The sequence below is a fragment of the Notolabrus celidotus genome, chromosome 7 (genome assembly GCF_009762535.1).
Source record: "Notolabrus celidotus isolate fNotCel1 chromosome 7, fNotCel1.pri, whole genome shotgun sequence".
Taxonomy (NCBI): domain Eukaryota; kingdom Metazoa; phylum Chordata; class Actinopteri; order Labriformes; family Labridae; genus Notolabrus; species Notolabrus celidotus.
The window spans coordinates 29,118,352-29,145,480 of record NC_048278.1 but is presented as its reverse complement, the minus strand read 5'-3'; the positions used below and the strand labels follow the sequence as shown (position 1 = coordinate 29,145,480).

Genomic DNA, 27,129 nt, shown 5'->3' with positions numbered 1-27,129 from the left:
CCGCTGACCCCTCACACCCTGGACACAAATTCTTCAAACTCCTCCCCTCCGGCAGGCGCTACAGATCACTGTGCGCCAAAACAACCCGCCATAAGAACAGTTTCTTCCCCCAGGCTGTCACTCTGATGAACACTAAACCATAACAGTGTCATACCTGTCAGATAAATACTCTCTGTAAATATACATGTAGATATACAATGCAACAATTCTCAAGCAGAATTCCATATTTCTATTTTTTGTATTATTTAACTTCTATTTTATAATGTAAAACTACCTCTGCAACTCACCACTGCACTTTATCATATTATTTTAGCCTGTACATATTAGTCAAGCTATTTGTTGTTTCTTTGTATTTATAGCTAAGGTTATTGTTATTATATTTTCATTTTATTTTTTATTGTAGTTCTTATTCTTATTCCTATTCTTATGCCTTGTACAAAGAGAGCACAGTTTACCAAAGTCAAATTCCTTGTGTGTTCAAGCATACTTGGCGAATAAAGCTGATTCTGATTCTGATTCTGATTCTGATTCTGAACAGTACATTTTTCCCAATATAGTAAAACATATGCACAAAATAGTAGCTACACTTGAAATAAAACCTTGAAAATAGAAAATGTAATGAGTTTTCTGCCTTTCTTTGTTGCCAGATGACTCCTAAGTTTAGGGTTAGTGAACAGTTAATTATCAAAAGCATTGGTAGCAGTAGGTTAATTCATAATGGCACAGGAAACACAGACACATGCTCATATAGGTAGGCTAATTTTCTGTAGACCAGTTGAATAAAGCCACATTAGATAACTTGGAGGGACAGTGGGGGTCGCAAATCTTTAGCACCTATATTTTGGGGGTCGTAGGATGAAAGGTTTGGGGACCCCTGACTTAGACGATATACTGTTTCAATATTGTTATTACATTTTCCTGTCACCTCCTGCCGCAGGGTAGGCATCAAACATGGCCAGCAAAAGTAAATTGCCAGAGCAGCCACAGATTTATTTTGTGTCGCACTCGAGATGATATATTTTTATAAATGAAGATACTTTATTTTCAGAAAACATTACCAAAATGTTGAAAGATTAAATGTTCTGCTTAGCCCACAGGGGTGCCAAAATCATCACAACTTTTAAGTTTCTCATAGGAGCTTTAAGTTAATACACCCAACAATAAATCCCTGAAGAGGACCTTTAGGATAGGCTACAAAGGTTTGTTCACCTTGTCACTTCTATCCTTATTTAGCCTTTCTTTCATCCATGCTCACTCTTATGTGAGCTTTCTCTCTCTCTCTTCCTGCTGAGCCTCCAGAAGCAACAATTATTTAATCAATTGATGTATTTTTTAATTGCTTTATGAAGATGATTAAGGCTATGAGTGTGTGTGCATATGAAGCAGGAGAATTGCATCAAATCAGAAATTCTCACATAGAGTCTTATGGAGATGCATTTTGATAAGTGTTTTCAGTCATTTGAAATATTTAATTGTCTTCAATCAAAATTAGAAATACTTCTATTTACTGGAAAAAATAATAACAATTAAAGCTGCTGTTGGTAGTCACAGAGTAAACATCTGTTCAGAGAGAGGGACTTCAAAGGTCAACACCATCCCTCCCAACCAGATTTCCTCTTAGCCCCCAAACACAGATCGGTGTATGCAGTCATGATAGTGCCGGACTAATAACCAATCGGAGGACGTAGTAGGGACCGCCCCTTAACCAATCAGGACAGAGGATTGGAGATTAGCTATGATTGGTCCGTCATAACAGGAACGAGGGGAATAATGAAATTGCTTGATACAAAGGCATTGGAAAACGCAGAGATTTCTCAATAGTCTCAAATTACTCCACTTACCGATGAGTACCGATGGGCATTATGACCTTTTCTCCAAACCCAGCAGAAAAAAAGTAACGTTGTTTACACCATTCCTACCAACAGCAGCTTTAAGTTAAATGTTTAAACATTGAAATGCAAAGAAAGCTACTATCCACATTTTGCAATACAGCCCAAATAAATAATTTAGGATTTTGGGGCCTGACCATGAATTAATCCACCCCACACGCTCCATATTAATGCATGAACTTCAACATGCTGTAAATGAGTTGATCAAGGTGCTGTCTCATAATGACCTTTGAGTCAATAACATGGATCTTTGTTTGTTTTTCACTGTTGAGACACGAGAGCAGACAGTAGTTTGTTTATTTCACCGCTGATCAACCAAATTGCTCATACAGAGTTTTTGTCATTTCATCACAGTGCTCCATGATGATCCACTTTGATTTGCATCATGGTTTGTTATCACTGTTTAATATTTTTTAAAGATTAACTTAGATGAATGAGGCTCTGTAAATTTAGATTTGAAGCGGTAAAGACTCAGTCAACTCATTCAACCCATTCAACAGGAAGCGAAAAGTCAAGCAATCGACTTGTTTGTAAAAAGGGATCAACGTGTTAAGAAGGTAGCATCAACACTGACAGCCTTCATTTTAATAGTAGGCATAAGCAGTCTCTATATGAACCCAAATGTGACTTTTACCTCATGACGAGTGAGTGACATTATTCATGCACTGCAAAAACTCAAAATCTTACCAAGTGAAATTGTCTCATTTTTAGTCAAAATATCTTATCTTACTTGATTTGAGATAAATTTACTTAACAAGTAACATTTGAGCAAGATAGAGGGACTTGTTTTAAGACAATACATCTTATATATCTTGTTAAGTCAAACAATCTTGAAACTATCTTGTTTTGAGTTGTAATTTAGAAAAAACAAGGTTTATTTAACATTTCATACATTTTTCAAGCTGAGATCTTATTTGTAGAGGACGGATAATCTTGATTTAAGACAAACACTTTACTTGATACAAGTAAATGCATCTTATTAGACTTCTTCTGCCTTGTACTCTTTACTACTAACCTCAGTTTTATGTTCTATGTTTTCTAGCTTTGCCTTAATAGTGTGGACACACTCTTACACGTGTAACAAAATGAACCCAGAAGCAGTTGCCATTACAGAGGCGTCCTCCTCCTCCTCCTGGATGTTCTACCTAGACAGCTCTCTTCACCTCAACCAAAAAGATCATTATGTGCTGCGAGAGCGTGCCAGACTCTGACAACCCCCAGCTTTGAGGAACACGTGTGATAGAAAGTTTGAGGATGTGAATGCCCAGCATTTGTCTAGAAATAGTCCAGAGTTCATGAGTTTCACTTCCTGTACACCTCTGTTTTTTACTCTGTCTCTCCTGCCGCCTTCTATATTGATTAATCCTGATCTGAGTTAGGTTTCTAATAAAGGCATCCATTCGATGTGAGAGCAGACAGAATTGTGGCTGACGGAGGCAGGAGAGGGTCTGGGAAAACGAGTGGGTGGTTTAACCATGAGTGCTGCTTTATTGTGCGTGTGTCTGTGTTCGTGCACGCGTACATGTGTCTGAGAGAGTGACTAAAAGCAACCAATCGAGATAGCAGTGTGCCGTGAAGCTCCAGCATAGTGCTCAGTCAGATCCAGGGATACTGTCACATCGTATCCTCCTCAACACGGCTCCGTGCGCTCTGTGGGCCGCTCAGGTCTATATGACATCAGAGATGTAGATATAAATACTACACTGTCCCAGCTACACCTTCTCCTCATGTCCTGAGGCTACAGCAGCTCCAGGCAACTCCTGTGATCTAAAGGGGCCATTAAAAAAGGTTATGACTATTGTTTTAAGTGAACAACACTAACCATAAGGCTACTTTTATGGTTTGTGGCTGACATAAATGTATGGTAAATATTAATGGTAAAAGACAAAATTGGATAATTCAGCAGCTTTTTCTTTTAGAAGATGAGATTACCCTGAACAAGACTGTTTTGATCTAATTTCCCATGTTGTATTTGGCATTTTAAGTTCCTCTGTTTGTCATTTTAATGTCAAATTGGGTTTATTTTCCTTTTCCAATAACGATAGCTTTGTCTTACTCTTATTACAACCAAAAAGTAATGGATTATTTGCATGTTATCTTTAACTTCCTCATGTTTTCATACAGAAATCTCATTTAAACACCTAAACTGACTTTGTCTTTGTCTTGTCATCTTCCTGTATGTACTCTATCTGTGGTTCATTGATGTAATTTGACCCAACAGGGGAGCAGGCCTCTTTTGGAAAAAGTTGAATGAGTCTGGATTAATATACATTTTGTTGAATTAACTGGTTGTGGTAGTAAACTTAAGGAGCGCCCTCTGCTGGATCATACAGCAGACAATTTAAACAGTTTGAACAACATCTGAAATCTGTTTATAGACTTAAAGGCTTCACATTTTGCTTGATTTGGTCATAACAGTTAGAGTATTTATTTTAATTGGTCTTACATTTGAAAAAAAACTTGAATTTCTATTAAAAAGCCCCAGTACTACTCACTATAAGCTTAAATTTGTTGGTTAAAACTAAACTAAAACTCTTGGTAAATGTGTTCTTCAAATAGTGACAGATTCTCATAACAAGATGATAACTGTAACCTGCCAAGAAAGACTTGCACACGACCCAGGTCTACTGGGGGCTGATCATTCATAAACCAAACACTTCTTTTGTGACAGCTGTTTGGTACAAACAAAGGGAGTCGTACTTTAAAGCTATTCTTATTTTTCAGTTGTTCCCAAATGTCACTGCCTGCTCTGAATGTACTCTTTCTTTAGTAGTGGGTGGTGGTAATGCATTTCTATGTCTAAGAAAACTTTTGGTTGCAACTTGCCATTTTCTTTTTTAAACACATGAGTCCTTGAAGAATTTGAACACCTATAAAGGAAATGAATGATACAAAGTGTTTCTTCAGAAGGACATGAGTTTTCAACATTTGTGAGGGGCAGCCAGGGGCGTGTCAAGACTTTTTGGCAGGGCCGACTTGGGTGGCTGTGCACAGACACAAATTAATAGCATTTAACTTCTCTGTCTTCACTATCTAACAACTATCATTAAATATCGTCATCATCCTTTTGACTTCTAAAAGAAACACAACAGAGTGGCGATGCATAAGTCTTCTTAACTTGTTGCCTGTTTCCAGTGGCGGTTCTAGACCAACTTTGCTGGGGGGGCCAGGCTGGGGCCAAGGGTGTCAGAGGGACACATTCAACCCTGACAAAGAGACTGAGAAGGGCGAGGACCGGCTGAGAACAAACTGGCAAAACATCAGTGCATTCCTATAAACTAGACATATATACTACTGTGTACTATATCAAAATGCAGACTGACAGCAGCTGTTTGACTGTTTACACTCAACATGAGTCCCTTAGTGCTCTAAGGGACTGGAACCAAGTGCCACATGCATGCATGTTCCGCCTGTAACATCGGCACGATACCGAAGCTTTTTTTATTGTATAATATTATTTTGGTGTGGAAGGGGGGCCACAGAGGGGGGTCCAGGTTCAGTTTTTCAGGGGCACTGGCCCCTGTTGGCCCCTCCCCAGAACCACCACTGCCTCTGTCTTAAGCACTTTGGTCAGCTCACTGTTTTAAATGTGATATCCAAATAAATGTGACCTGACTTGAAACATAAATCTTGGTTTAATTCTTCTCAAAAGAAGATGTTTGTACAAAGTCCCAACTAAAGGCACTGAAAAAACAAAAGTGCTACATTTAAATACAAAGAAAACTACAGAAAACCTGTCACAAAATAGCTTTAGTCCTTGGTTTTAACATAAGCCCCACCCCTGAAAAGACACAAGTCCAATTCTAGATTAGCATTTTAGGGTTGCCAATACGCTTTCAAGACGGAGGCAGTGCCCCCCTGGCCAACCCTTTATATATGCTCCTGGCTGCATGCTTGTTTCTTCTACTGTTGTCCGGTGATAAGATTGATTGAGTTTCTAATTATGATTTGATATTCCAGAGACTGGACTCATGTTCAATTGAGTTTTTTATGAAAGGAACACTAAATCTCTCAATCAACTCCAAACTATACAGTGTACACATGCTCTCACACACAGACCCTCAAACACGTTGCAAACACGTGCCCACATGCTCATGCACACATGCTGTACAGCACTTTGAGTTAACTCATGCTCATCTCCCCGCTGGACACCTTTAGAAATGAATACACTGCTGCCCCTCTCTGGTCATCGCTGTGAACTACAGCTCATTTAGAAGCAGAGGAGTTTCATTATTGTCTTTTGCTGTGACTTTCTAACATGTCAAGACCTGACTGTGTCCTTACAGCATAGTAATCCTTTATCCCTGGGATGTCCCAATATTCTATCTCAATATTCTTATCTATTCTCTTTCCTTTAAAACCATGAGTAAAATGGGAAATCTGTTGTCATTTTTGCTTCTCAGACTGGCTGTATTTCATTTCATCACGGAGCTCATAGCATGTGTGTCAAGCATTTTGTAACCTATGTGTCATAATTTGATGGCTTTTCACATGTGTCTGCTTGAATGTGGGAGTAGGAGAAACAAACAAGACGAAGAACAGGGCTGGGCCTAATGGTAACATTATACAGACATTCAATTAATTATGCTATTTCAATTTGAATACATTGTGGCACCCCCTCTGGACAAATCGGTATCTCATCTCTTTGCCAGTGGCAGTTCTGGGGAGGGGCCAACAGGGCCAGTGCCCCTGTAAAACTGAACCTGGACCCCCCCTCCACACAAAAATAATATTATAAAATGAAAAAAGCTTCGGTATCACCCCGATGTTACAGGCGGAAATATGCGTGTGGCACTTGGTTCCAGTCCCTTAGAGCGCTAAGGGACTCATGTTGAGTGTAAACAGCCAAACAGCTTCTGTCAGTCTGCATTTTGATCTAGTACACAGTAGTATACATGTCTAGTTTATAGGGATGCACTGATGTTTTGCCAGTTTGTTCTTAGCCGGTCCTCACCCTTCTCAGTCTCTTTTGTCAGGGTTGAATGTGTCCCTCTGACAACACCCTTGGCCCCTGCCTGGCCCCCCCAGCAAAATTGGTCTAAAACCGCCACTGCTCTTTGCTAGTCCCATTCTCTAAGTCGTGTTTTCTGTCAAAAAGAAATCTCATCCTGCTGTCTTTTAACAATCAAGTGTGTCACTCTGTGTACATTTTTGACATGTGAATGTAAACAAAAGCTGCTGCTCTCTACTGTCTTACCCTGCAGCAGTGTCTTTTACAGAGTAAAAATTACTACACAGAAATGATCAATCTTCTCATTACTTTTTTATTTACTTCTGTGGGTCATATGCAGGTTTCTGTATACACTTCAGTCTGTTTTGTTGCCGCTTGAAAACTCCCCACAGGAGCTTTAAAGTGCAACATATTTAAGCTAGCCTCCTCTAGTGCAGCGATTCCCACACCTCTGTGGTTAAGTTTTGAATCTTTCATTTTTGAGGAATGCATGTAGTTGCAAATACTTGTCTATGATTTAAGATGAGCAGAGATGTAACAAAGGTCTTGGTGTTAGTATTTTTTTTTTCTTTAAAGTGATGAGTTCAAAGCTCAGTTTGTGAGTAATGTTTAGAACTCATTAATTTAAAGCTCCTGTGAGGAGTTTTTAGCTGAGGATGAAGTGTGCGGACATTGATACTAGTGCGTCTTTATGATCTTAAAAAGCAAATTAAATGCTCAACAAGATAGATCATATGTATATGTGTCATTATTTGTAATGCCTACAAACACTGCTGAAACATGGTGTTGCAAGATGGCGGCCTCTGTGGAAGGGAACCTGCTCCTGTGTAAGTGTAAAAAGGCTCATTCGAAGTAAACAAAAACAAAACTATTTTTTGGTTGTACATTGTGATTATAACTCAAATGTACTTACAAATATGATATTCCACTTATACCTAGTTTGTTCTGCTAAATCTAAATTAATACTGCACACTGCATCTTTAAAATGAAGGAAATTAAGATGGAAAATTTTGGAAAATGAGACATTTTACAACATGTCATTCAAGTGTCCTGAAAATTTTCTCAAATCTTGCTGTTCACCCAAAAAAAGGTCAATCTGTTTCATATAACACATTTTTCTAATGAGTGACAAGGTAAAACTGTAATAAAAAGCAATGATTACATAAGGCTCATTAAAATAAATGTTTTACAGCCTTACTTTGTGTGTTTAACCTCATTTACTACCCTGTCAATCATCTCATGAATCCTCTGATCCCTTGAAAGGGGGGTGTAACCGGACTTACCCCTTGTTAGAAATCACTGCTTGTGTAGTTGTATATACAGTCTGTGTTTTGATATTTCAGACTCTCAGACTTTGAACAGACTGCTGACACACCTGCATGTGCCCCAATCAGCAGAATGCAAATAATATACTCACATTATCACTCCTGCTTGTTATTCTCTCGTCTTGTCTTAGCAAATCAGTATATATGAGACATGGAGCTTTAAATATATATGAAGCATGGAGTTTTCAATGCTTTGATGTAACAGGGATGTATTAGAAAGCATTACCTGGCTTTCTTACTTACCCAATTAATTCTGCGTACAACAAGGATAACCAGACTATATATATTATGAGTCATATAAAATCAACCTGCTCAAAGGAGTTTGGCACATTTATAGTTTATGATTTTCACCTTTACCAGAAACCAAAATAAGTTGGTTTCTAATAATAGCATCTGTACAAAGCATGGAGGATATTTTTTAACATCCCTCAAATCATTTGGAGTGAACAAAACTTTTATTCATGGTTATGCCTGACTTGACACTGGCAGGGAAAAGAAGACAAGAGAGGAAAAAAATGTGTAGAGACTAGTGAGGAATGTTGAGACACACGAGGAGGTGAGTGAGAGAGACATCAACTAAATTGAAGAAAACAGACACAAACGACCACAAATGGCAACACAGTATGGGCTTTCGACGTGTCACAGGTCTAGTAGAGCTTAAAGAAAAGTTAGTGGGAAGAGGACTTTATACAGGTGCTATTCATATTTTCGTCATCTGTTAAAAATTACTACATTTAGGTTTTGGAAATGCATCACTACAAAGATGAGAAAAACTCCTCATAGGGACTTTACGTGCATAACAGTATGTGGACATTCTAGTAAAACAAATGGATTATTATTTCTTTGTTACTCAAAAAACTATGGCTCACTGTACATAATATATATTTTTTTTATTCTTTATTTTTGTTATTTGACAGCAGTTTGTTATACAGAGCATCAACATATAAAAGAGAGAATAATGTTCATTTCCTCTGCAGTCCTCCGTTTTTAAAGATTGTTAGAACTGGGGGAGACAATATGTATACATTAGAGTGAGCGAGAAGCATTTCAGGGAGAGATGAGTGACAGAAAATCACTTAAAAAAAACAGAAGACACAAAAAAAAACATGTAATTAGCTAAGACAAGACAGCATCACCAGGTCCTTGAATGGTATCATCCACAAAATCTGTCTGTAGGGGTTTTACATACTTAGTCCACTTGGTCCAGAGTTTAATAAATACATCCTTCTGAAGTCGCAAACAGAAATTTATCCTTTCCATAACATAAATATAATTTACTATATCCATCCACTCCTGTACTGTGGTCACTGTACATAATTTTAAAGAATATTTTTGAATTGTACTCTATCTTGTCTTGCTCAAAATGTCCAGAAATTGTACCTCAAACAACCCGCCTCCTTTAGTCTTTGAATCCAAGCAACATCGCTTAATCTCAGCTGAACAGTCTCCTCCTGCTTGGTTTGGAGCACCTCATCCATTGATTAGAGATGTGCTCAATTATTCAAATAATAGCATAAAAAAAAGAGCGTGCAATTCATCATTAGTCATGTCATTTTGATGTTAGGCTGTGACCCCCTGCAGGCACGCTAGCTAAATCATCCAGTGACATAATGGATGGGGTCATTTGTAACTGTGTCATGCTGTGATTACTGCTTTGTTACGATGGATCCTTCTGACCTGGATATGATTCAGACGGTGAAGAGCTTTGGTCATTAGAATCATTTACCTGATTATGTTCCCATACGAGCTCCAGCCAACAGGGTGAAGACAGATCAGGAGTTTTGTACATGTAACATTGAGAAACTTTTTTTTTTATCAAAACACATAACACACAAACATGTTGTGGGTGCTTTTCCTCTTGTGAAAACAGTTGAATAATGTTGGAGAGGCCTCATTAAAGCAGCGTTTCATTAGCAGTTCAACTTTCTCATTCATTTCCCCTCAGCTCTGGTGTTACATAACGGCACTCGTCACACGAGGCCACTTGGAGAGCAGAGGAGAAGTGGGCGAGGATGAGTGGGGGATTCAAATGGAATGCTCTTGCCCTTGATCTTCCTTCGTCACAAAGACTTGGTCGTGTGAAGCCCTGATATTTGCCCTGCAGGTACTTCAAGTTAACTTCTGATGCCTGTCAAAGTGATTACTCACACCTCCCTGGATATTGTCACTTAGGCTTGTAGATATAGAATCTTATTCTTTGTCCCAATTACAAAAATGGTTTTAAATACTTTAAACCCTGTTGACCTGAGAGCGGAAGTATAGAGGAACTGCAATGAGTAATGGTTGAACGGTGACGATTATTGGCTGAGGTTGATGATTCACTATACCTCAGCCTTGGAAGGGTCAGTCTCACGAAGATCTCTTGACTTCTCTAGAGAAACTGAATGACACTTGTCATGACTTAAGGGATTCCCTGAGGGCAAGTGCAGAGCAGAGGTCTACAAGGGGCGTGCTCAACAGCTCTTGAAAAGCAGGTCAAGTCTGAGAAAATAACCCTGATGACGACATAGTGATGTCATACGGATCATATGGATGTTTTAAACAGGAAGTTGGTCTTACAAACTCAGGGGTGCAGAGTTGAACGTTCTTTAAGTTTTGAAAAGTTGAGAACATATGAAAACAGGTGTTGAGTTGCCAAATGGGAAATGTAGGATCCAGAAGTTTTTGTTTTGCTTTATTTAGTCTCGGACTCTTAAGTCCTCTAACTTTATGGAACAATATCCTTCAAAGTAATATATGTTCATCTATATCTCTACACACTTCAGCTCTGACTGTGTGGTGTGAATGGACCTGATTAAGATAAACATGCAAAAACTTGTAGGTCAACCCGAATTTGAGCCGTTTGGCTTGTTTTGATTCTGCATCTGGGCTGCTTACCTGGGTCCAGAGGTGGCACAGTTAATCAAAAACCCCAAATGTAACCCCATTTTATTTTAATCCACTTCAGACAACAGTTAATCCCTTTATTCTGTTCAAATATAACTGAAGATTATTTACGTTGAAACCTTTTGAAAATCCAACAGTCAGCCCCCCTCCTGATGCAACAGAAGGGTCCCTCTAAGTCAGTGGTGTCCAATCTTTTTTCAAAGAGGGCCACATTTGACGTAATCAGAATACCTCAGGGCCAGTGGCTCCTACTGAGACTTAGTTATCGGGCAATGTTGGAAAAATATTGTCTCATTATTTCTCTATGGCAGGATCATGATCTGGATTTCATCACACTTGTTTTTCATGTTGTTTTTAAGACTTTTCTGACTATCAGACAACATTTTTAGAACAAAATATTTATTTTCCTGCATTCCGAACATTTTTTATGCACCAAATTTAGCCTTTTCTGCACAATTTCTTGATTTTCATCTTGTCTTGTGTCCTCTTTTGTGTCTTCTGAACTTGTAGCGTTTATCAAGAACATTTTCACATCATGATAAAAACAGTAATTTGAAAACCTGTCAACTTTAAGAGTTCTTGTGTATCTTCTTTATTGCAATCTTGCAGAATTCCCAGTGCTTTGGCTTTGTACAAGTAGTCCAAATGAAGCTTTTTGAGACGTCTCTGGATTGACTTTAGTTTTGTTTGTGCGCTTGAAAGAAACTGCAAATATACAGATGATTCAGAATGTGATTAATTTCTGTGCTATAAATAACACGTTTTAAGATGGAAGCTTGGAGCCATAAATAAATGGACCTTGTACCGCGATTGGCCCCTGGGCCGTACTTTGGACATGCCTGCTCTAAGTCTATAAAAAAATTTAATCAAAACTCATTGTATACTTAAGATCTATGAATAACTTCAAAGCTACAAACGTCATATGCTCTTGCTCAAGTTGTCTGCAATCGATCTTCCCATATAAGAGGAAGGTTTGGATCTTTCTTCTTTTCATGTAAACATCTTCCACTTATATGATCCTGGTGATTGGACTTCATGTTATTTTGAGTGATCTAGATCATTTTGCTGAGCAAGAACCAACCTTTTCAGCACCCAAATGTTATAATACCATTTTGGCCTACAAAGGCCGGATTTTAGAGCCCACCGAATTTTCGGCTACTCCCCACCTCACAGGAGATGGTTAGCATACTTATTTTTCAAATCAACATCCACCATAAACGTTGATTGAAAAAAGTAATGATGATTATATGATAACATTCTTGTTGCTTCAAGTAAAGAGCTTGTAAAGGAAACATGCCAAAGTTTGGAGCACTGGTTGGCCTATCAGTTTTAGCACAACATAAAGAAGCTGTAGTCCTGGTTTGACTCCCAGCCACTACCCTTTGTTGTATGTCTTCCCCAGCTCTCTACTCCCCACATTTCCTGTCTCTCTTCAGCCGTCCTATTAAATAAAATCAAAAAATGCTCCAAAATATAACTTTTAAAAAAGGAAAAAAAGTCAAACAACATACTTGACAAGCAATGTTAAAAAAAAATCTTAAGCAATTTTTTTTCGTGTATTTTATTTTGAAAGGCCAGTGAATATATTCACAATGAAACACAGGTAAGATGATGTTCTATTTGCTTATTGCATTTATACAATACATAGACACAACACATCAACCTTTAACTGCTGTTTAAGCGAATAGCCTAATTTTTTTTTCTGCCCTATTGTGGTCACCGTCATTTTCTTAACACAGCTTTTAAAAGAGACCAGCATTACAACTTAAGGTTTCTGAAATGTGCCACCCTCATCCAGGTTAGCTGCATGTGTGAACCCTAGCAGTCTAATTTTTCACCCCGAAACAATCCAGGATTTTTTTCTTCTCGGTTTATTTCCTGCAAAAAGTTAGAGTGAGCTGATGTGTTAACACAGCAGGTTAATGTCAATACAATTCACTGCGACTGAGTGAGTGGGCAGAGTGATGAAATCTATCATGCTGAGTGGAGCTTCTCTCATTATACTTCTACTGATGAAACAGTCCTCATTATAGAAGACAAATCCTACTCCTCTTCCTGCACACGCTTCCAAAACACCTCTCACCTCACTAAAACCAACCACAGTATTTCCAGCTGTCAGATTGCATCCGACACAGATAATCTCCTGCTGTGAGGTGCATGTGTGAACAGTAAAATATCTGGGACTGAATGTCCTGAAATGATCTAGGAAATGTCAGGTCATGTGTGAAAGGGGGCTTATGAGTGCAAGTGCATATGGATGATCTAACAAACACACAGTAATGAAAAGACTGAGAGAGATGTTGTGTGGGGTCACAGGGAGGGGAAAACTGCCACTAGGAGTTTGAAAATTAACATTCAGAAGAAACCCTGCACCCCAATTAAAGGCGTCTGTTTGTTGTGGTGTTTGTAGACGTGATGAATATGTAAAGAGTTTGTTGTTACAGTTATTCTACACATCTGAGATCTGAGCTGGTACAGCACAAGATTCATTTATTCATTTGTTGTATACCTTTCATCAAAATTCATTGAAAACAGAACATCTTATGCATCTGAAACATGGTGTTTAAATACTTTTTATCAACAATTATGGCTATTAAAGGACAAAAAACAATACATTTTGTTTAGTGAGTAGTATGTTTGTACTCTAAAGATGAGTTTAATGGAGCTTCTTTATGATTTTCTAAGGCAATGATTGCTGAGCACTTAGGAGGTTTTGAAGGATTTGAATTGAACAGTTCACTTGAACAGTTGTTTTTTGTGTTAAATCCGTTTTTGAGTAACAAAAACAGCAAACAGTTGATGATGGACGGGGCAAGTTTATTGCCTCATGAAGCCTTTTTTTAAACTAAAACTAACAATGTCAACAAATTAAGATCTAGCTTTATTTTTACTGAGCTTACTTTTTGTAATTAGGAGGTCAAAGATGATGAGAAAATTCTAAAACCTAAACACAGAGGTCACCACTCTCCCTGACTTCTCCTGGGTTATTTAGAAAACATTACAGTGCGTGCGTTTAAATTAGGAAGGACAAACCGTAAACACCGAGCACCAAAGGAGGAAGAATTCAGAAATAATACAGAGAGTTTTATGAGGTCTGGGGTTTCCTCTTTTCCAGTTTGATCCAGATGCCATTCTCTGGTCTCAGGATGAGTTCTCCCACCGGCCGCAGCTCCTCTCGTGTCTGACAGGCTTCCACGTTGAAGTTACGCAGAACAGATGACAAGATTACCTTTTCTTCCATCAGTGCAAAACGCTGACCTGAGGAGCATTTAAGAGGAGCACACGTTAGTAACTGTTGATTTCAAAGGGGTGTGCAATATGTATTGTCTAACATAACATAACATCATCTTAATTGTTATTTTAGTGATGTGCGAAATGACAATACGCCTTCACTGTCCACACACATTCACTGAACATGATCAAGACAGACTACAGGTCATGCACATGAGAACACATGCAGTGTTACACACAGGGGCATCGTAGTGGGGGGAAAAGTGGGAGTGACTACCTAGGGCCCAAGTGGGGAGGGGGGCCCTTCATGGGCCTGAAATAAAATGTGTTTTCTACTACGCTTTTCTTTTGTTATAACTGCAATAAGATAACTAAAATTGTCTGAATAAATAAAAAAACATTCAGAATTCCTTTCTGGGAAAAAAGGGGAGTCTCTGTTTACGTTTGGACCGCAGCTGTCTGTCAGCAGCAGGGAGCTCCTGGGGTGCTGAGTGGTGCTGTATTTGACTTCATGAGGTTAGATTATACCAAATAATACCTTCTTGTTGTTATTCAACAAGTCACTTGGCTTAAAATAAATAAGGAGGCGGACAGTCTGAAGGTCAATATTGTGCAGTTCAATTTGGAGAAATAGTAAAATAATTAATATTGATATGTAGCTTAGATTTGAGTCAGTTAACCAGGATAGTTTTAAGCATATATTTTTGTTTAATGCAAATAAACAAGTATTACAGCAACAGTGTTATATTTTGTAGGGTTGGCTGTGGTGATGAGGCCCACTATGATATCTTTTCAGGGGGCCCAGAATTCCTGGTGACACCCCTGGTTACACATTACAACAGGCTGAGATAGTGTATCTGCTTGCATGGCTCAAGTTAAAAATGTGTTTTCCAACATGTGTGTTGATGTTTTTAGATTTAATTAAATGGACAAGGTTTGGACAGACGTGGCTCCTAAAGTCTGCAGACTTTGTCAGAAAGTGTTTGCCGTTAAAGACAGCTTGACAACTAACTCATTTCACTCACACTCAGAAAACTTTAGCAGCCATTTGGTGAACAAGAGTTCATGACTTGTAGTTCAATCATGATGAGTATCTTCTTTCCATTGGATTCATGTCTTGTTTACATTAAGGGGAGGTGCCAGTTTAAAATGCTCTAATTGTACTTTCTGTTGGTCTTTGTGATATGTTTTCAAAAGTAAATCCTGTAGGCCAGTTTGAAATGGTTTATTCATAATTGCAGTGTTTCATTACAGTGTTTGAGCTCAGTTCTTGCTCTGGTGATGTCAGTGTTTTTGTATTGTATATACTTGAATGACTCAGTTTTATATTAATATCTGACACCTTAATATCATTGACAACATCTAACATACAGTGGGGGGGGGGGGGGGGGGGGGGGGGGGGGGGGGGGGGGGGCTGGGGCTGGGGCCAAGGGTGTCAGAGGGACACATTCAACCCTGACAAAAGAGACTGAGAAGGGTGCGGACCGGCTGAAAACAAATTGGCAAAACATCAGTGCATCCCTATATACTAGACATATATACTACTGTGTACTAGATCAAAATGCAGACCGACAGCAGCTGTTTGGCTGTTTACACTCAACATGAGTCCCTTAGCACTCTAAGGGACTGGAACCAAGTGCCACATGCATGTGTTCCGCCTGTAACATCAGTGCGATACCGAAGCTTTTTTTTTATTGTATAATATTTGTTTGGTGTGGAGGGGGGGCCACAGGAGGGTCCAGGTTCAGTTTTAAAGGGGCACCGTCCCCTGTTGGCCCCTCCCCAGAACCGCCACTGCTAACATACTATTAACAAGAGCGAGCAAGAACAATACAAGACTTGCACAAGCTTTTTTCTTTTACTTTTTTTCAGAATATTTTTTGAGGGATGCAAAAATTGTCAAATATCCCTCACAGTAAAACCCTCAAAAATATCTAGATTTTATTCTTTGTCAATATAGCACACCCCTAGGGTTTAATATACATATTAAACAGCTCCCTGAAAGAGGTAATACGTATAGATGAATTTACTAAACCATAAATAAAACCTGCTCTGTTCTTACCGATACAGTTGCGGAGTCCAGCAGAGAAGGGGATGTAAGCATACGCAGGCCTCCCCACTGAATTCTCAGGTAGGAAGCGTTCAGGTCTGAACTCCTCGGGCTCAGGGAAGAACCGAGGGTCACGATGGAGAGCATATGGGATGATGATGGCATTGGCTCCTTTGGGCACCTTAAAACCATCTACAGGAAGAAAAATATGTGTCACCGAGGGAAATATGTACATTGATAATTACTCAATATACGTTTTTCCATTGATTGTATATAAAGGTGGACGATGTGCTTCCACCTTTTCCTGTTGTACAAAAAGGAGGCCAAAATACCACAAGCCTGAGTCTGGGCAGCCTGAGTCTTTGTCGGTGAAAGCAAACTAGCTTACTTTGATGCATTTGGTTACATCATTTCTTTTGGCTAACAGTTGAAGGATGTGTAAGGCAAAAAGAACGACATGTCCCCTTCAATAAGTGTAAATTTTGACTGAATAGTCCAAATGAAAAAGCAGTTATCAGGCTTTTCACACAAACTCCAAATCACAGAGATAAATTGCTGTTTTCTTTTGAAATCATAGCAGCTATCAGAAGGAACTAATAGTTTTCTAAGAAAGTAAAAGGAAAGTACATGTTGGTAATGGGCTGTAATTTAAAATGTGTGATGTTCCATTTTTTGTTAATGATTATTTTTGCCTTTGTGACAGGGCAGCTGGAGAAAGACATTGGTAGGAGAGAGTGGGGATGATAAGCAGTAGGACGTTAATGGGCTAGAAGTGTCTTTGCTTCAAATTTTGTTTCTTAAATCCTAACTCCTTTTTCTTCAGTTCTACACTCATTAGTCTGTTTCTTCATTTAAGTTAATTTCTCTCTGCTTCTCTTTACACAACCAACTTGGTATAACAGAGAGACATCAAATAATTGTGACCTCTTACCAAAACATGACATGATGTATACAGATAATGTACCATGATGCATGCTTGCAAGGTTGAAATAGGGCCCCTGCAACTAGTGACGAGTGGTTTACTTAGAACGGATAAAGGCTGATTTATACTTCTGCGTCGCCCCTACGCAGCAGGGGCTGACGCGGACATGAGCCCACATACTTCTGCGTCGATGTGTCCGTGTCGCGCAGCAATTCTCCTCCGAAACGCTTGAGGGCAGTGCGGTCTCTCTGATAGCCGGTCGCCTGCTTCCGGTCCTGCTACGATCTCTGTTTACTTTTCCACATCGATTCAGAGCGTGTTAAGTTAATCTACAGCTGATACATGTTGCTGTTTATCATACAGACATGATTACATGAAGAATAGAGAGGAGGAGATGAAATACACGGCCGATGTGTGGCCGATGTCCGGGATCCCGGAAGTGCTGTGAATGCGGGAAAGACCAAGCCGTCGAGCGGACCAATCACAGAGCTTGCGGTCCGCGTCGGCTCTACGTGTAGTTACATTTTGGAGGAGGTGCACGTCAGCTACGTGCGTAGGCCTCTGCGTAGGTACGGAAGCTACGCGGACCTACGGCGTAGGCTACGCCGTCGATTCGACGCAGAAGTATAAATCAGCCTTAACACTTGGTTTGTTTCAGGCAACAAAAATTATTTGTTTGGTTTCGGAGACACGTGGTTTGGATTAAAGAAGCTCTTACGTAATGTAAAGTTCTGTTGTGTAACGTTACATTTCATCAGGTTATACAAGGTAACAATGCTTTACCTGATTCTAGGTTATGGAAACATTGCGTTAAAGTTGATCTACAGATATCGTCTGTACTGTAACACGTTGTGATATGTAATGTTGAGTTGCGTTATGTTGTGTTACATTGCGTTACGTTGCATTACTTTACGTTGCATTACTTTACGTTGCGTTACTTTACGTTGCGTTACTTTACGTTGCGTTACTTTACGTTGCGTTACTTTATGTTGCGTTACTTTATGTTGCGTTACTTTACGTTGCGTTACATTATGTTGAGTTACGTTGTGTCACATTTTGTTACATTTTGTTATGTTGCGTTACGTTATGTTGTGTTACGTTATGTTGTGTTACGTTATGTTGCGTTACGTTATGTTGGGCTACATTACGTTGCAGTATGTTGCGTTATGTTGTGTTACGTTACATTACATAGCCTTACGTTGCATTGCATTACATTGCGTTATGTTACATTGCGTTATGTTACATTGCGTTATGTTACATTGAGTTATGTTACATTGAGTTACGTTGAGTTACGTTGCGTTACGTTTTGTTGCGTTACATTTTGTTATGTTATGTTACATTGTGTTACGTTATGTTGTGTTAGGTTATGTTGCGTTACGTTATGTTGGGTTACGCTATGTTGCGTTACGTTATGTTGCAATACGTTATGTTGCATTACGTTATGTTGCGTAACATTATGTTGCGTTTTGTTACATTTTGTTAGGTTGCGTTACATAAGTTACATTATGTTGTGTTACATTATGTTGCGTTACCTTACGTTGCGTTACGTTGAATTTCCTTGCATTGCATTACCTTACGTTTTGTTGTGTTGAGTTGCGCTACGTGATATTGCCCGTAAAAACTGCACGGTAGAGTAATTTACGTGCAGTTTCTGGTAACTTTTTTGTGTATTTGTAGGTTGACTATGCCAAAAGACCCTACTTGACTACACATTAGTTAATTTGTAACACTTTCTGCACTACAACAACACAATTATGTGCAAAGAAGCTGGGATCATTTCACACATGTATGCCAGGCAAACAACCATACTGAATTACATCTACCTTTCAACACTCTTCGCTCCTCTACCCCTCATAATAATTACCTGCCGCATGTTGCAATCCACAGGTTGCTTGTGTAATAAATTTGGTGCAATATGGCTGCAACAACATCAGGCTATAAATCTTAACTGACAGGAAAAGCTCCTTTTTTAAATGAAGTTAATAGAGGAAGCCTTGCTCGACTTGGCCTTCTATGAAAAACACAACCGCCTTGAGGGGGAATCTGCTCTTAACAAATGACTGTTTCATTCAGATGTCATCACTCATCTGTAACTCACTGATATGGCAGTCCTCACGGATCCAGCGGGCAAAGAAAGGCACAGAGGGGAACAGTCGCAGGGCCTCCTTGATCACACAATCCAGGTATTTAAGCTTCTTCAGGTCTTCTGTGGAAGCAGGCCGATCAGATGTACCTGTGGACATTAAACAGGAAACACTATTGAATTCTTCAGCATGGGAAATATTTAAAGAGAAAGCAGTTTTAACGACCTTCAAAGGTCAAACTGATGTTAATACTTTTGTGTTCCACATTCTCGATGTTCCACTTTCTCCTACTTTAATATCTGAAACTTATTCTGCACTTTATACAGAAGATAAGATTCTTAGTAGTATATTGTTTATGTTTCATGCCACATAGATATACTGTGATATTGCATAAGATGAAAGTTCAAAGTCCTTCCTGCAATAGTTTGTACAGTATAGGCAATTGAAGATAAACTAATAGTTAAGTATTGATACAATACAACAATTATTAACTGAACAGATTGCTGTTCTGTGATTGAGGACAGGTTTAGGTCCTTCTCTGGCGCAAATGTAGCATCTGTTATTGCTACAATACCATCTAGCTTACGTCATGGAAAAAAAAGCATTGAGGCATGATGTTAAATCCACACAGCAGTGACATGAAATTCAATTACTCTCTATGTGTTTTGGCAAGGATTTCACAGCTTTTATCCCTGTGTTAGATCCCCTCGACTTGAAATGAACAAATGAGTCTGAGCAGAGGAGAGTCAAAGGGCCTTCAGGCAGGAAAATAAATGATGTCATGGGAGTGAGAAGGTGTGCAGTGACCGGGAAGAGGGCACGTTACCGAACACCTCGTCGAGCTCTTGTTGAACTTTGCGGTGCGCCTCGGGGTGAGAGCCCAGTAGATGCAGGGCCCAGTTCATAGAGGCTGCTGTAGTGTCATGTCCCTGCAGAAAGAAAACCACAAAAAAAAAACAACTCAGTGTTTTCAAATTTAAAGCTGCACTAATTGATATTTTTGGTATGTTTAGTCCGCCTGAGGGCAGCAAAAACATTTACACAATTCATGAAGCATGTTGTTTTACAGATACAGTGTGTAGAAATGGGAATGTCTAGTGATATCTAAAAGTCAGATTTTAGATTTTGCTTTAGTTTAGACAAACAAATATTATATTCAATTTCTACCAAGTCTGTACTGTTAAATGCAGCTAATTACCACACACTGCACATTTATTGTTGGTATTTTAAATGCACATCTAGTAGACACACACAAGCATTAGCATGGATTGGTTATTAGTTTATGGCAATCCTGTAAATCAAAGCCAAATGTTAATCCTGCTTTTATCTCTGTTTTGGTCACCACCAACCCCCTGAGGGAATAACTGGGCTCTTTTAGCTGCAAAATCATCCACAATGCCCCCCAATTTTGAAACCAGCATATCAGAAAATAGCATTCATAAAACACAAAACCATTAAGCATTTTGCAAAACAACAAAATAGTTAATTTTTTTCTGTGTCATGAAAAGTTGCTGCATTTTCCTGTAAAGTCAGAGTAAAAAAAGTTTGTTTTATAATATTCAATGAAACTTTTCATTGTGTTTTGTGAATTAATGTTGGAGTGTATTTTAAAAGTTGTAGGGTTTTATGAAATGCCATTGTGTTTAACCTTCAAGGCCACTCGTGAACTTTTTCTGTCTGTTGTTTGGTGCAGGGCAACTAGGCAAGGTCTGTCAAAAACTCTAGGATTTGCCGGCAGGGGTGTGTCCAGGGTGCAGCCAGGGACCCTACAAACTCTGACCGGCCACCCTTTGTGACACCCCACAATTCTAAATGATTAAATGCTTTATGCCTGGTTAGAGAAATGTAACATGGAAGGTTAGATTTTTATCTGTTGTGTTATTTTTAAATGTAAAAACCACTACACAGGAATATAAAACTGAATATAACAGTTATGTGATGCCTTTATGTAAGTATTTAAAGGGGTTCTATGTAATAGGGACTAAAAAGGTACATAAATGTTATTCAGACATACAGTGGGTACGGAAAGTATTCAGACCCATTCACTTTTTCTACACACCGTTCATCATCTTGCCAATACCATCCCTACAGTGAAGCATGGTGGAGGCAGCATCATGCTGTGGGATGTTTTTCAGTGGCAGGAACTGGGAGACTAGTCAGGATCGAGGGAAAGATGAACGCAGCAAAGTACAGAGAGATTCTTGACGAAAACCTGCTCCAGAGCGCTCTGTACCTCAGACTGCAGCGAAGGTTCACCTTCCAAACAGGACAGCGATCCTCAGCACACAGCCAGGATAACAAAGGAGTGGCTTTAGGACAAGTCTCTGGATGTCCTTGAGTGAATTGAACCTGATTGAACATCTCTAGAAAGACCTGAAAATAGCTGTGCACCGACACTCCCCATCCAACCTTACGGAACTTAAGAGGATGTGCAAAGAACAATGGGAGAAACTCCCCAGATCCAGGTGTGCTAAGCTTGTAGCATCATACCTGAGAAGACTGGAGGCTGTAATCACTGCCAAAGGTGCTTCAACCGAGTATTTTGTAAAGGGTCTGAATACTTTTGTACATGCAATATTTGAGTGTTTTATTTTTAATTAATTTGCAAAAATTTCTACAAAACATTTTTCACTTTGACATTATGGAGTATTGTGTGTAGAATATTAAGGAAAAAAATGAATTTAATCCATTTTGGAATAAGGCTGAAACACAACAAAATGTAGAAAAAGTGAAGGGGTCTGAATACTTTCTGTACCCACTGTTTACTTCATGTTACCCCTGGATCGGTCTGTGCCCAGGTTGCCCCCCCTCCGCCCCAGCTCTAACAAGTTCAGACACGCCCCTAGCTGCCTGCCGCACAACATTGATAGAAAAAGTGAGAATGAACCAGGGGAGCTGAAGCAAAAAACTAAATGTGGGATTGTTACAGTGGGCACATTTTTCATTAAAACATAAAATGTAATTTCTTCAAATTTGAGTAGCACTTATTTTTTTGTATTTTTGACTCATAATTTCTCACTACCTACCTCAAACATAAAGGTGTCCACTTCCTCCTGAATGTCCTGGTGGCTCATCTTGTTGCCTTCGTCATCCGTGGTTTTTAGGAGCATGTCCAGAAACGCTCGTCTCTTCTTGATGCCGTTTTCAGACTCGCTGTCTGAGTCACTGTTGGAAATGTACTCTGCTCTTTCATTTATCACCTAGGACAGACATGAGGATAAAAACTCCTACAGTTTAGTTGCCTCACTTTCATGGATTCTGCATCATTAACAACAATAAAAGTCCTTTAATTTGAAACCTACATGTTCCATCACTTACTTTGTATGTAAAGGAGTGCAGGATCTTGAGAATCCTGTTGTGCTCCTGACCCTCACCTACGTAGTAGTACACAAAGTCAGACCAGAACCAAGGCTTCCTCTGTCTGCGGCTGATGATGTCACTCATTCTGATGACCAAAAGTTAGAGAGCAAAACAAACCACAGAGATGTTTATCAGTGTTTCCTCACTATCATATCTGTATTTGTGTGATAGAAAACAGAATAAAAAGGACTCACTTATAAACACTCTTCACATACTCTGAATCTGAATTACTCTGGGCGTACACTTTCTTTCCCATCGCAGTTTCTGAAAAAGACATTGTTGAAATTATATTTAAAAGTTTATGAAATTGTTTCACAATGTTTTGGGGATCTACTGCATTAATCAGAAGTGACATTTCTAGTACTCACCACAGATGATGTCCAATGCACACAGGGTTATGTGGCTGAAGCAGTTGAATGGACCCTTCCCCGCCTGCTTCTCCAGCTTCTCCACCAGGACCTCCGCCTGCTCGTTCATCACCTCCAAGAAGTCCGCCAGGATGGAAAAGTGGAAGGTGGGAGTCAACATCTTTCTTCGCTGACGCCACTTGGTCCCATTGCTAATCCAATAAGAAGACATCAGAGAGGATTGAAAGGTGAGAAAACACAGGCACCATGTTCGGTTCATCTTCTATAGGACGGAAAAACACGAGCAGAGATCAATCTGGAAATGAACGTTTTTTTTTGTCTTCTATATTTCAGCTGCATGTAATCAGATTTTTTTTTGTTTCGCTGCTCCCAAATCTTTTAGAATAACATGAGATCTGACCTGTATGAGCAAAACAACAGCAATGATAGCATAACACACAGCATAGAAGTAAACCTAGCGGCCTCTGAAGGTAGTGTGGTTTACTGTTTATGTTAAAACTAATATGCAGTGGAAGTCAGCGACACGATGGGCAGATGATTCCAAGGAGAAAGAGGGTCAACATTTTAATGATGGCTTTTTGAGAGCAACTAAATTTGTCTGTCCTCACCAGCCCAGAAGTGTCACTCAAGAGTTTTGCATGCATTCCTGCCTGGATGTTCAGACTTAAGCCTCAAAGATCTTCTATCTGATTTAGGACCACTCATGAAGGTGGCCTGAATTAATTCAAAGAGATGAGATTCCATGTGCTGTTCAAACTGATCTGAGTCCAATATGGGCAAAAAAATCAGATTTGTCTTACATTTGGTTACAGTGTGAACATAATCTATTATGACTGTGAAAAAAATGGAGGCATGTCTTGTTATCATAGCCACCATCTGAGTTCAATGATAAAGCAGTCATTAAGGTATTAAAACCACAATCTGAGATAAAGAGTTTCTTTGTCCAGGCATTGACAGCAGTGTCACCTGCAACATGGAACTTTCTGTTACCATAAGAGCTCCAATAAAGGTTTGAAATGCCCCTTTTTTTCCCTCAATACACATTAGCAGGGCTGTTTTTAGCACACCAGATTTTAGCACTAAGCTTAGCTGACTCTGATGTATTCTGAATTTGAAAGCATATTCATTTAGAATGACACACAATTATGCTGATCCCCTAACCTTTTTTTCCAACTTCTTCAAAATGTGTAGGTAAAATATTGAAGAATTCAGTTATAGAAAATAGATTTTCAACACTAATATACCCCCAAAAATGTATATTCATTGTGGAAATTACAGAACATGTATTTTTTTATGCACTTCTCTGCCTGCTAGAGTATAACTACATAGTTTTGTGGTAGTAGGATTTTTTTTTAAAAAGCTAGAATTTGTTTGTTTTTTTGTTTACTTTGTTTCATTTTTTATGAGTTCACATGATTAAACTAAACTTTTCTTTATTTTTTTAATAAAAAGAAAAAACAATATTCTTGAACTTCTCTGAATAACTGAATGTTATGAGAGAGGGGAGCCACAGGTACAAACCTAGTGAGGAGGCCCGTTCCAAGCCAGGGATGAAGGAATTTATACACGATAGCTTTCTCCATGTGAACAGGGTTGGACACAATCGGCTGCAGAAAACAACACAGTGGAAGAAAGGGAAATAAAGTGAATGATTTTATTAATGATGAGCAGGGATAGTTTTTAGTGGTTACAGTGGCTGCAGTCTGGCCATTAATTATTTGTAAAAATGCAATGAATGACATTCAAAATGGACCTTGTTGACATAGTAATGGTGGGTTAAGGTCAACTCCAGCTGGCTTGTTGACTCCCATGAATGTGGGTCACTATTTAACCCTCAGACTCTTTGACATTGCTTTAACTTTCACTGAATAAAATAAAAAATAAAAGTATTTTTATTTCCATGCATTTGCTGAGATGGCTTGTTTACAGACATTTGCTCATTGCACCTTCTGTGAGCAGACTTGTAGTAAATGAGGAGTCATACCTCCACAGTTTCAACATGGAACAGAACCACGAACGGGACTGGTCCAATCCACAGTTTGAGCAGGGGTGCACTAGCAAACTCTTTGGTGTAATCCTCAATTTGACGAAAGAAATCTGAAACAAACGGCAAAAACAGTTTCTGCTGTGATACAGCATGAAGAATATGGGACGCTGTTTGTGAAGTTGTCAACGTCATAAAAATGTTGAGTGAAATTTTAAAAGTCAATTTTTTCAATAACTTTTAGAGTAATATTTGTGATCCTCTGCACATTTAATTTGGTTGAGAAAAAAAATTAAGTTAAAATCACTGTTAAATCTAAATATAAATGTTAAATATAAATGTTAAATATAAATATAAATGTTGAATATATATCAAAATATTATATATAAATATAAATAGGAATGTTAAATCTAAAAATAAATATAAATGTTAAATATAAATCTAAATGTTAAATCTAAATCTAAATGTTGAAAATATATCAAAATATTAAATATAAATATAAATGTTAAATCTAAATGTTAAATATATATCTAAATATAACTATAAATATAAATGTTAAATATAAATAAAAATGTTAAATACATAAAATAAATTAATAAATTAATATTCAATATTCATATTTAACATTTAGATGTATATTTAATATTTAGATATATATTTAACATTCAGATTTAAATTAAACATTTACATTTAACATTTAGATTTATATTTAGCTTTTGGATTTAACAATGCTTTTAACTTGCTATATTTTGCACAAAACAATTAAATGTGAAGAAGATCACATATATTCCTCTAAATGTGATAAAAAAAGTGACATTTAAAAATTCACTCTACATTTTCATGACCTTTTGGCGCTAAATGTGGAGAATAGCTGCTGTTATTTTCAGTGTGCACAACTTTACAAACAGCGCCCCATGGAAGAAGGCAACATAAAATCAGATCCTTATTTCCACATTACTTCCACGTACACTCCACCATGACAGCCCCTTTCAGCCTGTGTGTTTCCTCTCTTACCTCCAGCGTTACTTTTAAACTGCAGTGCATTCCCGATGAAGGGGTACGTCCCCCCCACCTCAGGGATTGGCTTCATCTGGAACCATTTTTGCAGATAGTCGCTGAGCAGCTTGTAGGTGATGTAGGTGAGGGCAGCGATGAAGACGCTGACTACGAGGAAAGGAACCGTGAAACCGCCTTGCAACACTGCCATGTTTCTCTGCTGTGTGAACAGGCAGTGTGTGTGTGTTTGAATAGGAGCGTTCTATCCTCTGTTATAGCCCCACCTTTTCTCTTCTGTTAGTTCACTTGGTGAAGGGGCCCTCTGTGTTTATGGTCTTTTACTGCTGTTGTGCCTCTTACAGATTGCCATAGAAGGACTTATGGGAGTTTTATGATGGGAGGTGCATCTTCAGGTGAAATTATATAAAACCATTGTTAATTATTTACCTCATGATAGCAGACTGGCCTTGACCAGTGCCTCTGTCCTACATATTCTCCCCTGTGTGGTGTTTGTCAGCACTCTGCCAGATCACTTCCACCCTGATGGGTTAATACAGAACAGATTTATCAAAGTGCATATCAGACATCTTTTATGGAAGGTTTTCACTTTTATCAAATGAATGTAACATTAATTTGGAAACAAGCTATACAGGTTATTTTAACTTATTATTTTGTATTATTTAAATAAGAACACTGAACACGTACTGTGTATAAAATAAAAGTGACGGTCATTAAAAAGTGCAAGATTTCTCTACATGTCTACACAGATTACAGTAGCTTCAAGTCAGTGCCATAACAGTTTAACCCCTGAGGATTTATGTGGTTGAACTCATGTGAAGTTTATGTTGTGATGGTGGTAACAGATCAATACCTGTCTGGAAGGCAGGGTAATAAGGTAATAAATTCTTATCCACTTGGATGTTGTGAATATGGACATTAAACAACCAGGTGAGAGTTTAAACCTTTATAAATCAAGAACGTTTTCAGCACAATCACTTTAATTTGAATATTGAGGTGAAAAAAACATATTGATGACATATTTCTGTTCTCCAAAATATTTCTCTTTTTGTCAGCATTTCAGGA

The 27,129-nt window shown here is 38.5% G+C and overlaps 1 protein-coding gene across 2 annotated transcripts; it reads right to left on the bottom strand.

Moving 5' to 3' along the window:
- Positions 1-13,521: 13,521 nt before the first annotated feature.
- On the bottom strand, positions 13,522-26,576 carry LOC117816372 (cytochrome P450 4V2). Of its 2 annotated transcripts, XM_034688593.1 has the most exons (12): positions 26,331-26,575; positions 26,065-26,214; positions 25,051-25,163; positions 24,588-24,673; positions 23,067-23,257; positions 22,893-22,962; positions 22,657-22,783; positions 22,365-22,538; positions 20,165-20,267; positions 19,353-19,487; positions 16,345-16,524; positions 13,522-14,309 (listed from the first exon to the last, which is right to left on the bottom strand). In XM_034688593.1, exons 2-12 carry the CDS (start codon positions 26,138-26,140, stop codon positions 14,137-14,139), a joined length of 1,428 nt encoding a protein of 475 aa, XP_034544484.1. In that variant the 5' UTR covers positions 26,141-26,214; positions 26,331-26,575; the 3' UTR covers positions 13,522-14,136. The 2 variants fall into 2 exon arrangements, with proteins under 2 accessions (XP_034544484.1, XP_034544483.1); XM_034688592.1 differs by having other exon boundaries at positions 26,065-26,576.
- Between the last annotated feature and the right edge of the window lie 553 nt (positions 26,577-27,129).

Bases quoted from the DNA above. Each gene is read 5' to 3' on its own strand.
- LOC117816372 (XM_034688592.1), bottom strand. From the start codon at position 26,257: ATGGCAGTGTTGCAAGGCGGTTTCACGGTTCCTTTCCTCGTAGTCAGC. The intron at 22,784-22,892 runs GTGAGTCCTTTT...TTTGGTCATCAG, and splicing joins TATGTGAAGAGTGTTTATAA to AATGAGTGACATCATCAGCC. The intron at 20,268-22,364 runs GTAGGTAGTGAG...TTCTTTCTGCAG, and splicing joins TGGACACCTTTATGTTTGAG to GGACATGACACTACAGCAGC.